The sequence below is a fragment of the Pseudorasbora parva genome, chromosome 2 (assembly GCF_024679245.1).
Source record: "Pseudorasbora parva isolate DD20220531a chromosome 2, ASM2467924v1, whole genome shotgun sequence".
Classification (NCBI taxonomy): domain Eukaryota; kingdom Metazoa; phylum Chordata; class Actinopteri; order Cypriniformes; family Gobionidae; genus Pseudorasbora; species Pseudorasbora parva.
Window position 1 is genome coordinate 32,626,777 of NC_090173.1, and position 13,186 is coordinate 32,639,962.

Consider the following 13,186-nt stretch of genomic DNA (forward strand, 5'->3'; position numbering starts at 1 on the left):
TGCTGTTTAATATTCATATTAGTCAACATCACCCAACTTTTGATTATTCATCCAGATTTTGCTACATGTAGGATACACAAAATGCAGTAATGTCTGAATACATTTATTTATCCTGGTCTTAATTCATTCACAATGCATCCATCAACTGGTAATTTAGCCAACATATGTGGTTCCAAACATTGCATATAAATGTATAATAGTTGTATGTTATCTGACACTCAGAAACTGTGCAAGTTCAACAAAATGTCATGAATGAATCCTAGCGAAGGCAAAGTGTTTTTCTGTTCTCTTTTAATGACACACTCTATATCTGCATATAAAGAGACATGTGAACTGATATGCAGGATATTGACTACACTTTCAGAAAACAGATCCAGTGTGCAGCCTGTCTAGTATTACTACCAATATACACTACTGTTCAAAAGTTTTTAATAAAAAGAAAAAAAAATACTTTAATTCAGCAAGGATACATTACATTGATCATTACATTGGTGTTAATAAGGACAAGACATTAAAGGGTTAGTTTACCCAAAAATGAAAATTATTTCATTAATTACTCACCCTAATGTCGTTGGACACCGTAAGACCTTCGTTCGTCTTCGGAACACAAATTGAATATATTTTTGTTGAAAGCTGATGGCTGAGAGAGGCTTCAGATAGGCCTCCATTGGCATTCGGTACATTTCCTCTCTCAAGACCCATAAAAGGCACTAAAAACGTTGTTGAAAAGCTCATCTCACTACAGTGGCTGCACAATGATTTTACGAAGCAACGAGAACAATTTTTGTGTGCAAAAAAAAATCAAAATAATGACTTTATCACCCAAGTCCCCCAAAAAGGGTGAGAAATTAATTAAATAATTTTCATTTTTGGGTAAACTAACCCTTTAATAATAATGCAAAATATGTCCGTTAATTTCTAGTTATCAAATAATTTCAGTGTCAATATCATAATCACAGTGTCTACAAAAATTGTAACCAGCACAACTGTTTTCACAACAGAATATTAAGAAAACAGAATATTGGACTGATTTCTGAAGGGTCATGTGACACTGAAAACTCGAGTAATGATGCTGAAAATTCAGCTTTGACATCACAGCAATACATTTTATTTTTAAAATGTATTAATATAGAAATCAGTTATTTTAAATTGTAATATTTCATAATTTTTGGGTTAAATGAATGCAGCCTTGGTGAGCATAATCTCTTTCAGAAAAAACGTTACAAATTCTACCTCTTTCAAACTTTTGAATGACAGTGTAGAGAATGTATCTGAAAATTGACAAGATGACTCTAGATAGCGCTTTGGAAATTGTCTTTTCTTGATTTGAACATTTGGATGTGTCTGATGAACGTGGACGTAGGTAAGTGTGGGCAACATTTAACTTGTTTTTAACTTGTCAGAGAAGCTTAGTGGCACTCCATGCCATGTAGACCTACCATGAGGTCTAATTATCTCCTGCTGATCAAACACCCACTCTAGCAGCCATACTCCCTTCAACCACACAGCTCTCTGCAGGGTAACACTGAAAGAAGCAGGGCAGAACCTAAGCATGTTTCAGTACAAAAAAGAACAACTGTGGGCCATTCAAAGTCAGCTTATCTTTTTCCTTGAAAAGGAAAGGCATTGAAATAACATTTACAATGCAAACTAAACAAAACGTGTTCACCAAAGACCAAAAGGTCGTAGCATTTGTTCTTGTGCATGGCAAAATAAATGGCATTAACATAGTGCTAATGAATTGTAGAGGGGTTGCAGAAGACGCTGTATCTTTTTCTTCCTGTTGCACTTTTATACACTTCTATGAACTAGAAACAAGTTGAGGTCCTGTATCTTGTTAGCCTCTTGTTAAGGTCATTTTCACTGCAAGGCATTATACGACAATGCTGAGGAATGTGGCGATGTCATCTTGTTTTGACTTGCTCCTACCATAAGGGTCATTTATATTGAATGCGCATTTCCCATGAGCTAAGCCGAAAAAATCAGCAAGGTTTCTTGACTCAAATGATTATAGGATATACCAATATCTTTGTATAAAAGTCAAACAGGTTCACTACAGAGTTTTAGTTTCCGTTGATTCTTGAAATAAGAACATTTAAGCTCCTCTGTGTAACTTTTGCCGCTCTAGCGGTTAATAAACAAAACTGCTTGTGTCTTGCAGAAGAACATTGTAGCCAGAGCTACTTCTCTTAGTTTATGTCTATGACGAGTCATGAAGGTAATGGGCTACTATATATTATACTGCTATATAGTCAGAATATAAACAATTATTATAAGTGTACCGTAGTGATTACACAGTATGGAAAATAGATTCATGAACATAATAAAGTTACAATGTGCAGCTTTAAAATGGTTTCCAAACCTGATTTAGGTCACCAAGGGGCCTACTGAATGGTAAGATTTAGTGTCTCAAACTAAACAAGGAATCACAGCCTCTAGCTAACAGTTTCAAAGCATCCATTAGCTGGAAATTTGCACTGCTCTGCTGATTTATATATTAAATTCAGCCAAGATGTTTTGGTAAAATTAATCAATAAAAAAAAATATTAAATATATAAATATATATCAGTTCAGTGAATTGTTATAATGGAGTCCAGATACACAGAATAAGCAAATTATTGAATTTTGCAAGCTGTCTGTAGTAGAATTTAAATCGGTTGATACTCATCATCTTGCTAGACACATTCCTTCAGATTTTAAAAGCACATTCAGCATCATGATGCAGCAAAAGAGGAGAAGAGGCAATTTAAGTGAGCTTCAGCCCTTGCAGCAGTAAGGGAGAAACATTAGTCCGGCGAGGGGGAAAATCTCTCTCTCGTGGTTTGGTGCTTATCCACAGAGCTTGCAGGGATGCTGCTCTGATTTTGTTTGAAGATGACAGTTCTTCAGTGACGCTGTCTTCATTTCAGCTTTACCATACACTCATTTGCCCTCAGTCAGTGTATGCAGCATAATCATCAGCTTCTTTTTGTTCCTTTCTTGTTCCTTGTTTGTTCTCCAGGGGTATCTGTTCATCTCTGTGCTGGTGAACAGTAACAGTGAACTGATCAGACTGATTAACAATGCCATCAAGAACGACCTGTCCAGCCGAAACCCCACCTTCATGTGCTTGGCTCTGCACTGCATCGCCAACGTGGGCAGCAGAGAGATGGCTGAGGCCTTCGCTGGAGAGATTCCACGCATCCTTGTGGCAGGGTGAGCAACTTGGGCCTGGAGGGCTTGAGCGGGAGATAGAGCTGCATGAATAATTGTTAAAGGACTGCGATCTCAATTCAATCACCCAAACAGAGTGTTTCTCAATTGATCAAGAATTGTACAGCTTTAATGTAAGTGCAAATATAAGGGATTCATTTTGAGGGATTTAAGTTGAAGGACATCACAAAGAAGGAACTGAATTGCATAAGGGGAAAATATTAATAAAACAGGAAGTGTGTGTGTGGTCACTTTCTTGCTTTAGTATTAGAGGTTATAATTTGTTAAATTATTTAAGGCAAAACACTACAGCCAAAACCAATGTTTTTTTTCAGCTAATGGTTATTTTCACTTCCATAACTTATCTTCTATCAGACTAGTAATAAAACATCCAAAATATATATTTAAAGCTACAGTCTGTAACTTTTTGCACTCTAGCGGTTAATAAACAGAACTGCATGCATCTTGTGGAAGAACATTGCAGCCAGAGTTACTTCTCTCTGTTTATATCTATGGCGGATCACGCAGGGACTGTGCTCCTCTGCAGCGGTACCTACCAGTCTGGCCTAAAATAGTCCCAATATAAATACTTATTATAAGGGTACCATAATGATTCAGGGTAAGACAAAAACACGGTTTGGAAAATGGATTCATGTTGTACATTATCATTAAATAATTTTTGTAAATCTTGAACACAAAAAAAGTTGCGGACAGCAGCTTTGTGTTTATTTTCTTACACACTATATATTTACATATGTAGATTTCAATTACAGGCAGTTTTTTAAAGGGCATTTTCTTAAAATGTTTCTCCACTTCAGTAGCACTTACATACACCAACATATTCCTATCTCTATTATAAAGGTTTTTTTTACAGTGGAATTTGCTCTTAAAACATTTACTTGATTTACACTTTATAAATACATTTTATAGTGAAAGTAATTTTTCAGAATTTTATTATTTTTATTTAAAAAGAGATCCAAAATTCCCTCTTCAAAACATTCAACTTTAATGACAACAAAATGAAACAAATTAAAAATGTAAACCTAGCTTCATCAGGTGTTCATATTTCGGTTCTGGAAATCTGTGTAGATTAAGCATTTTTCATTATATAGTCAACTGGGGAAAGTATTGTGATTTATCTGTGTTAATTTTGACCCCATTCACATAAAGTGTAGTATTTTAATTTGAGTAGAAGAATTTAGATGGCTAAAGTAGTTCCTATTCTAATGACAGAGACACAATGGACAGTGTGAAGCAGTCAGCCGCTCTGTGTTTGCTTCGCCTGTATAAAACCTCACCAGACCTGGTGCTCATGGGAGAATGGACCTCTAGAGTGGTGCATCTGCTCAATGACCAGCACATGGTAAGTTTGACACACAGGGGAAACAATCTCATGATGGTCCTACGCATGCCCGTTTAAAATGAAAATGTACACACTAATAGATTAGCATGTTTCTTTGTTAATGTGTTTTTAAGGGGTTCTTGGTTTTCTGGTGTTCTCTTTCAGGGTGTGGTCACTGCTGCAATCTCCCTGATCACCTGTCTCAGCCAGAAGAACCCTGATGAGTTCAAGACCTGTGTGTCACTTGCAGTGTCACGTCTCAGCAGGGTGAGTGTTTGTGTGTGCGTGCATGAGACTTCTTTCAATAACATTTAAAAAATTTTCTGACTGTTGTAGTGTGTGTGTAAATCTTAAATGTAAAAAAAGTATAAAGCTGTTAGGTTAGCATTACTTTATCATGAATTACAAGGTCAATAAGGTTATAGATGTAGCGTGATTATTGCTTTATGGAGATTTTGTCTACTGAGAGTCTTTTAGAAAGCTGTTTGGTCTGCTGAACAATCAGTATGTTGTTAAAAACAGTACAATTCATTGAACATGCTGTAATTCTAATCCTCCCTGACTTGTTTTTATCCCTGTCAAAAATTAAATATGGTGTTACCATAGACTAAAAAAATATGGACGTAGTGTCCGTGACGTCACCCATAGGATTCCGACAAGCCGTTCGGAAGCTTAAAGTCGGGGCGAGCTGGGCCTTGCCATCTTGCGAGAGCGTCATCGCGTGTCACTCCCGGATAACAGAAAATGGGCAAAAAGGTGGGATGTGGGCGGAGCTGAGATGACGCAATGACTATAGACGGCGGATAAATGGCTAGCCACCTGTCACTCAAAGTGACCACTCCCTTAATTATGCAGAACTTTAAGGCTTTATATAATGTAAATGAATGAGTTATAATAAAAAAAGTCATCCCCCTCACAGTTGTCATGAAGGGCAAAATTAGCCACATAGGCCAAAACCACAATTTGTACAATGCTGTAAACATGTTTTTTTTCTGCTGTAAAGTTAGGCATTTTAACTTGGGGCTCAATGAGATTCTGCTCCCTTCTGGAGCCTTTACTTCCGTATTGGCTTCAAGGGAGATCGCGGGAGGTTGCCGCTTGGATGTTACCCTGACTAAGATTTATTATATACACAATTAAACAGCCATTTTTGTTAAACCATCGGAAGAAAAAAATAAATAAACAGAACTCCCCAAAATGTAAGGTTAAAATATTACATGCAAATACTGATTTAAAAGGGAGTTTACAAAATAATTTATATCAGTTACATTTTCTTTCATCTTGCAACATTTAAAAAATGTTTTTAATAAAATTTTCTGCACTGCAAAAGTCGAGTTTTTGGTTGATTCTGCCAGCTTTTCATGGTTGCGCAGCAAATTGCAGTTCCACTGACTAGTTTTATTTGCAATGTGTTACCACTGAAAATTCATGTGGAAAAACAATTTTCTAAAAAGTTACAATTCTTTGCAACCCCACATTTTCATCTTGTGGTTTATTGTCTTTTTCCTTTCTCAGATTGTGTCCTCAGCCTCCACTGACCTGCAGGACTACACCTACTATTTTGTTCCTGCTCCGTGGCTGTCCTGCAAGTTGCTGCGACTGCTGCAGTGCTACCCACCGCCTGAAGATGGTGCTGTGAAGGGACGACTAGTGGAGTGTCTGGAGACCATCCTCAACAAAGCCCAAGAGCCACCCAAATCCAAGAAGGTTCAGCATTCCAATGCCAAGAATGCCATCCTGTTCGAAGCCATCTCTCTCATCATCCACTATGACAGGTGCGCATTGTTAAAAACGATCTGCTATGATGTTTTGATTGTTTTTTATCTGTATTTAGCATTTTACTCTTGTGATAACTTTATTTCATGGCCCTTGTTTCTCCACAGCGAGCCGAATCTTCTTGTTCGGGCATGTAACCAGCTGGGACAGTTCTTACAGCATAGAGAGACCAATCTGCGCTACCTGGCCCTGGAAAGCATGTGCACCCTTGCCAGTTCGGAGTTTTCCCATGAGGCAGTTAAAACGCATATAGAGACAGTCATCAATGCCCTAAAGGTAAGTGGCTAGATTCTGCATTCTTAAGTAACAGGCAACACTAAACTCTAAAAATGCTCAGTTAAATGGCAGATTCCTTCTTATATCATTCATGAACACTGATTATAAGCATTTAATTCTATTTATCTTGCTGGCAGACTGAGAGGGATGTCAGTGTGCGTCAGAGAGCTGCTGACCTCCTCTATGCCATGTGTGATCGCAGCAATGCCAAGCAGATTGTCGCCGAGATGCTGAGTTACCTGGAGACAGCCGACTACTCCATCAGAGAGGAAATGGTGTGTGTGCGTCTATCTCGCTTGATCACTTCAGTCATAGGTCATTGTTAAGATTTGTGGCTTGTGTCTATAGGTACTGAAGGTGGCCATCCTGGCAGAGAAATATGCAGTCGACTACTCCTGGTATGTGGACACCATACTGAACCTAATCCGCATTGCTGGGGATTACGTCAGTGAGGAAGTGTGGTACCGCGTCATCCAGATTGTCATCAACCGTGACGATGTGCAGGGATATGCAGCCAAGACAGTCTTTGAGGTAAATGACTCCAGATGTTCACTTCTTGTCCAGAAAATTGGTTTCCACAATTATTGCGATACTTCATGCAACCCTTAATTTTTTCTGCTCTCGTTTTTTTCTTTTAATTTCCTCAGGCTTTGCAGGCTCCAGCCTGTCATGAGAATATGGTGAAGGTTGGAGGCTACATTCTGGGAGAGTTTGGTAACCTTATTGCTGGTGATCCTCGTTCCAGGTGAGTTCTTTAACCACTCATATCAATGTTTTGTAACCTTGCACTTTGCCGTTATAGATGTCTTTTATTGCTGTACTGATGATGTCCTCTTGTTCTTTTTCATCTCTCTCTTTCATTTTCCATTCTCTTTTGTCTTTCCTATAATCTGAAATGGATCAAATTGCTCCCACTCATCTCACCTCTGCCCTTCCATCTCACTAGTCCTCTGGTTCAGTTTAATCTACTCCACTCTAAGTTTCACCTGTGTTCAGTTCCCACGCGCGCCCTGCTGCTTTCTGCCTATATTAAGTTCATTAATCTGTTCCCGGAGACAAAGAGCACTATTCAGGAAGTGCTGCGCTCTGACAGCCAGATCAGGAACAGTGATGTTGAGCTGCAGCAGAGAGCTGTGGAGTATCTCAAACTGTCCTCCATTGCCAGCACAGACGTCCTGGTGAGATCACACCCTTTTGCGCATATTTTTTTTATTTGTTTATTACCATTTATTTGCATAATGTCACTGTGTGTACCTGTAGGCCACAGTGCTTGAGGAGATGCCTCCATTCCCAGAGAGAGAGTCGTCCATCCTGGCCAAGCTGAAAAAGAAGAAAGGACCAGGAGCTGTGTCTGTGAATGAGCTAGAGGAGGGAAAAAGAGAGGGAGAACTCAATGGAGGGGGAGAGAGAGGCGGAGACAGCTCTGCCATTGCTGCATCTAATGCTGTGAGGAAAACAAACATGAATGGATGATGTTGCTTGAGATTATTTATATATATATATACATACATACATATATATATACACGCACGCAGAGATATCACGGCTCTCATCCTCACGTCCTCCGGCTGTTGAGTGATCGCAATGTGTTGCAGGATATCTCTGCACCTGAGTAGCAGTGCTTCGCCTGTGCTTCCCCATAATATAGTCCCATGTCAATCATTCCATCTGCCTAGGAAATCGCCTAGACTTAATCTGCATCACTATTTTTACTCGTTGTGAATACACAGGCCACAAGATTAGGATCACAATTAGGTGGGTGTTTATTTTGTGTGGATTCCCACAAAGCGCTCTTCTTTTTGTTGCTCTATTCCATTGTTGTTTTATGTATACACTAGTCTGAAGTGCAGAACCTTTCCGCTTGCTGCTGCTAAGGTTTAGTCGCATACAATAGTCCAGAAACCAAATCATGTCCTCATAAACCATGAGTAAACACACAAATGTTGACAAGCCGGTAAGCATACAGTACATACCACATAGCGACTTCCTGCTGTTGCTGCTGCTCCTGTTTAATTTTAGCCTCTGGATCTGATTCTGGATCATGTATGTATGGTTGAGCCTGACTGATAGCCATGGTTTATTTAGGATAACGTTTTCTTTTTCACTTTTAAGGATTGCACAGCTTTCAGATGCTCTCAATGCTCTAGCTGCACACACTCATGGCTCAGCCTCTTTAGCCACCCCCCATCAATGAATCCTGACAAAAGTCTATAACGCATTTCCCCCCAAAAAAATTCAGTTCATTTTGCAGCTTATTCTGCCCATGAACCACCACATATGACAGGAATGTTCTGACTGATATTAAAAGTGATCCATCACATTTTGTTTTGTTTTTACAGGTTTATCTGTAATAGCTAATCTCACAATAATAGTTTGGCATGTTAAAAAATTACTGTCCACTTAAAAGGTAAAGTGCTCATTTTATCAACCCAGTTCCTTATAAACATGATTTAGTTTCCAGTCACACTTTTGCATCCAATTGGACTGCCAATTATAGACAGCTCTTGGCACTTTTGTGGGCAATATACATTAGATGGGCAGTCTGTGAGGCTGAGATTAATATGCGGCATACTTCAGCCATTGCACATGTTTACATTGTACAGGGAAGTGAGTCAGCAAATACAGAACAATTCTTGAGAAAACACCCACCCACTGCACACATCCTGATTCCACAATCCAATGTAATGAACGCTCTTTTTCTTTCAGTCCACTCCGTCCCCATCTGCCGATCTGCTGGGGCTCCGCACTGTTCCCCCCGTTACTGCCGCTGCTCCCAGCCCAGGCAGTTTATTGGTTGATGTTTTCTCAGAGGCCGGGGTCAATGATGATGGCTTCCTGAGGTAAATAAGAATCAGGTTCATTAGCATCCTGTTTTCAGTCCACTGTGCATTTATTGCTTTAATTAACTGAAGTGAAGTACACTAATATTTTAACACGTCCAGATGTTCCGAGCTTGCATATGCGTCTGTCTGGCTTTCTGCTCTTCTGTCGTTTCACTTTCTATCGCTTGTTCTTCTTGTCTTCCTCTTTGTGTGTTGTGTAATCTTGTGTCCTTTATCTTGCTGCGTATGTGACTGTCTTTCTCTTTTCTTGCTTCTCTCTTTCCCTCCCCTTTCCATCTCCCTCGTTTTGGTGTGTGTGCGCACATGTTTGTGTGTATGTGTGAACGTGTGTGCGTCTCACGTCCTTGCTTTTCATCGGACGATGGCAGAGATCTGGAACCCCCTACTGAAAGCTCTGACTCCCTATTGGTGGAGGGTCCTGGTGACTCGGAGTAAGGGGCCAGTGGTTGACTACAGTGTCAATATGTTACAGCAAAACTTGTTGACAGTCACATAAACTTTTTTAAAATGTTTGGTTATTTATAGATGTTGTGTAAATGTTATTTTCTGTTTCTGTCTGTGGAGTGTTTTCTATTTGTGCTGTGTGGTAGTAATATGAATTGCTAACATTTTATTTGCCACAGATGTAATGCCGGTACTAACCTCTGCCTTTTATCTTTCTCTCCTTTTCTTGCTTCCTACTTTGGCTTCACTCTACACTTCTCTTTTTACCGGCTCACCACTTTTTCTAACATCCTTAATCTGTATTAACCATCTGTGCCTTTTCACACTTCTCACCCCTCTCTTCATCTCCTGGGGCCGATCTTTCTTCTCTGCATTCTTGGCTTTTGGTCTCTCAGCTCTGCTCCCCCCTCTGTGGTCTCTGAAGATCCTGCTCCTCCTCTGCCTGAGTCAAACGAACTGCTCAACAAGTAAGAGCTCACTCGCCTACTTCACTCCCTCTATTTAGTCACCCAACTGTCTCACACAACCATTACCAGAAGTTTCTTTCATATTATGCCACATTCTCGCTTCCTTGGTTGTTTTTGTTGTTGTTGTTGCTTTTTGTTTTGTTGTTTTTATGTTAATCCTAGGCATGTAGTGTGGCATTTTTCATCTAGGCATTTTTCATTTATTACAAATATTTATATATTTGTTTAGTATTATGTATACATCACTGTTCAAAAGTGTGGGGTCAGTTAAGTGTTTTTGTTTGTTTTTTAAAGTAAATGCTTACTCAATGATGCATTAAAGGGTTAGTTCACCCAAAAATGTAAATTGTGTCATCCTTTACTCACCCTCAAGTTGTTCCAAACCTGTATGACAAAAGAAGATATTTGGAAGAATGTTTGTAATCAAGCAGAGAGAGCAACCATTGACTACCACAGTAGGGAGAAAAAATACTATGGTAGTCAATGGTTGCTCTCTCTGCTTGATTACAAACATTCTTCCAAATATCTTCTTTTGTCATACAGGTTTGGAACAACTTAAAGGTCAGTAAATGATGACATAATTTTCATTTTTGGGTGAACTATCCCTTTAAATTGATCAAAAAGTGACAGCAAAGACTGTTATAATGTTCTGTTTTAAATAAATTTTGTTCTTTTGAGCTTTCTATTTATCAAAGAATCCTGGAAAAATTGTAGAATGTATATTACGGTTTCCACAAAATATTAAACAACTGTTTTTAACATTTTATAATGAGAAATGTTTCTTTAGCATCAAATCAGTATATTAAAATTATTTCTAAAGGATCATGTGACACTGAAGTAATGATGATGAAAATTCAATCACAGAAATAAATAACATTTTAAACTATATTAAAATAGTTATTTTAAATTGTTGTAATATTTCAGAATATTGCTTTTTTTTAATCAAATAAACGCAGCCTTGGTGGCCACAAAAGCTTTCGTTCTCAAACTTGTATTTAATGTTTGGAAAACCTTGTATTCTGTTCTGCAGAAAATAATAGACCTATAATCTGTGTTTCATGGCCGTTAATTATAGTGACCAAATGATAAATGTAAACATGATCAAATCTGGTAGTTATTTTACAGTAGATCTGAAATCTGAATCTCTAGCCCATGAAGCCAATAACCTGTGTCTGTTTGCATATTCTGGACACTTCTGCTTTCACTTAAGGCCTGCGTATACATGCACTCAAATAAAAAAATCCCTTTTTTGCTACTTTTATTTATAGGCTTATAAATCTTGGGAAACCTCTTGCGATGGCCTTGTCTGGCCGGTATAAGCTTCATAGCTATATTTTACAGCATGTACTCTAGCTAACTAGTTCACAGCTCCAAAACGTATGTTTATTATTTCATCAGATGAGACAGTAGCACTACATAGTCAACAACATTCAGTAGCACTGATGATTGCCCACTCCTTTTTTTGTTTCGCTTCAGTCTCTGTTTCAACAGCCACCCTCCTCTAAGTGTATCATGCAGCATTCACATGCTCTTCGGATGGTCCTATTCCCTTAAGGGGAAGTCATTCTTATAGCGCTAATGTGCTTCACTTCACTTGCCTGTTAAAATGAACATTTTCACAAGTTCCTTAGCATGAAGGGAAACTAATTGTATCTTTTACTAACACTGTTGGTAATTACCTGTTTCACTGATCATAACAAAATATCATTAAAGATTAATCATTAAAAAATTGTGAGGGAGATTGTGGTTAATTTTCACAGTGGGGAGCTCATGTTTTTGATTATTCTTCCAACACATGAAGAACCATTGCTAGCTGTCCATGCTTGTCTGCCTCACAAACACTTATCTCTTGCCCTCAGGTTTGTGTGCAAGAACAATGGAGTTCTGTTTGAGAATCAGCTGCTACAGATTGGCATAAAGTCTGAATATCGCCAAAACCTGGGTGAGTCACAACGTCTGCAAAATTGCGTCTTCTCCAAGTACATGTTAGTTGACTTCGGGAGTATGTCATCATGGTTATTGTATTTTAACCTGTATTTATGAGAGATTGTAGTTTCAATGTACACATTTTTACAGTTCTGGCTCATTTTTATCCTATTTTATCAGCATTATAAATTCCTGTTACCGTGTTAATATTGGACTTTATATTCAAATCGCATGTACGTTGCCTCTCCTCACAGGGCGGATGTATCTGTTCTATGGCAATAAGACGTCAGTGCAGTTTGTGACTTTCACGACCACAGTCTCCTGCCCAGGAGAGCTACAGTCTCATATCCTTCACATTTATACATGCAAACCCATGTTAATTCCTGTTTCTACAAGTTGTGATAGTCAACTTTTTTTGTCATGTAGATTTTCTGAGGATAGGATGGTTTGTTACTTCGTTGCAATTCCTTGACTGATCCCACAGCTCAACGTTCAGACTAAACCAGTGGAGCCTCTCATAGAAGGAGGTGCTCAAGTGCAGCAGGTCATCAACATCGAGTGCCTGACTGACTTCTGTGATGCACCTCTCCTCAACATCAAGTTCAGGTGACAGATGCACACGTTTAAATGGTTTACAACAGTACATCAACGTGCGCTGTGGTTTACAAAACTGTTGTGCTGTCTCAGGTATGGCGGAGCTCTCCAGAACCTCACGCTCAAGCTGCCTGTTACCATAAACAAGTTCTTCCAGCCCACAGAGATGGCGTCACATGACTTCTTTCAGCGTTGGAAACAGCTCAGCCAGTAAGTGCTTGTGTGTACACAGAAGACAAATTACTGTATACATACGTATTAGGGATGCAACAATACAGTTAGTCCACAGTTCAATACATACCTTGGTTTTTAACCACAGTTTTTCG

General features: G+C 38.8%; 1 protein-coding gene across 3 annotated transcripts in view; it reads left to right on the forward strand.

Annotated features, from left to right (window-relative positions):
- ap2a1 (adaptor related protein complex 2 subunit alpha 1) overlaps positions 1-13,186 on the forward strand; it is a 99,582-nt gene that overhangs the window by 82,584 nt on the left and 3,812 nt on the right. Inside the window, exons 3-19 of one of the 3 annotated variants that reach the window (XM_067416432.1) lie at positions 3,002-3,195; positions 4,426-4,555; positions 4,700-4,801; positions 6,050-6,309; positions 6,418-6,586; positions 6,724-6,861; positions 6,935-7,117; positions 7,234-7,331; positions 7,533-7,764; positions 7,847-8,032; positions 9,293-9,426; positions 9,798-9,860; positions 10,269-10,340; positions 12,200-12,282; positions 12,521-12,609; positions 12,748-12,872; positions 12,954-13,070. In XM_067416432.1, the coding sequence (XP_067272533.1) occupies positions 3,002-3,195; positions 4,426-4,555; positions 4,700-4,801; positions 6,050-6,309; positions 6,418-6,586; positions 6,724-6,861; positions 6,935-7,117; positions 7,234-7,331; positions 7,533-7,764; positions 7,847-8,032; positions 9,293-9,426; positions 9,798-9,860; positions 10,269-10,340; positions 12,200-12,282; positions 12,521-12,609; positions 12,748-12,872; positions 12,954-13,070 (2,375 nt within the window). The remainder of the gene's footprint in view (positions 1-3,001; positions 3,196-4,425; positions 4,556-4,699; positions 4,802-6,049; positions 6,310-6,417; positions 6,587-6,723; positions 6,862-6,934; positions 7,118-7,233; positions 7,332-7,532; positions 7,765-7,846; positions 8,033-9,292; positions 9,427-9,797; positions 9,861-10,268; positions 10,341-12,199; positions 12,283-12,520; positions 12,610-12,747; positions 12,873-12,953; positions 13,071-13,186) is intronic. The other 2 variants (XM_067416440.1, XM_067416441.1) reach the window with 2 other exon arrangements.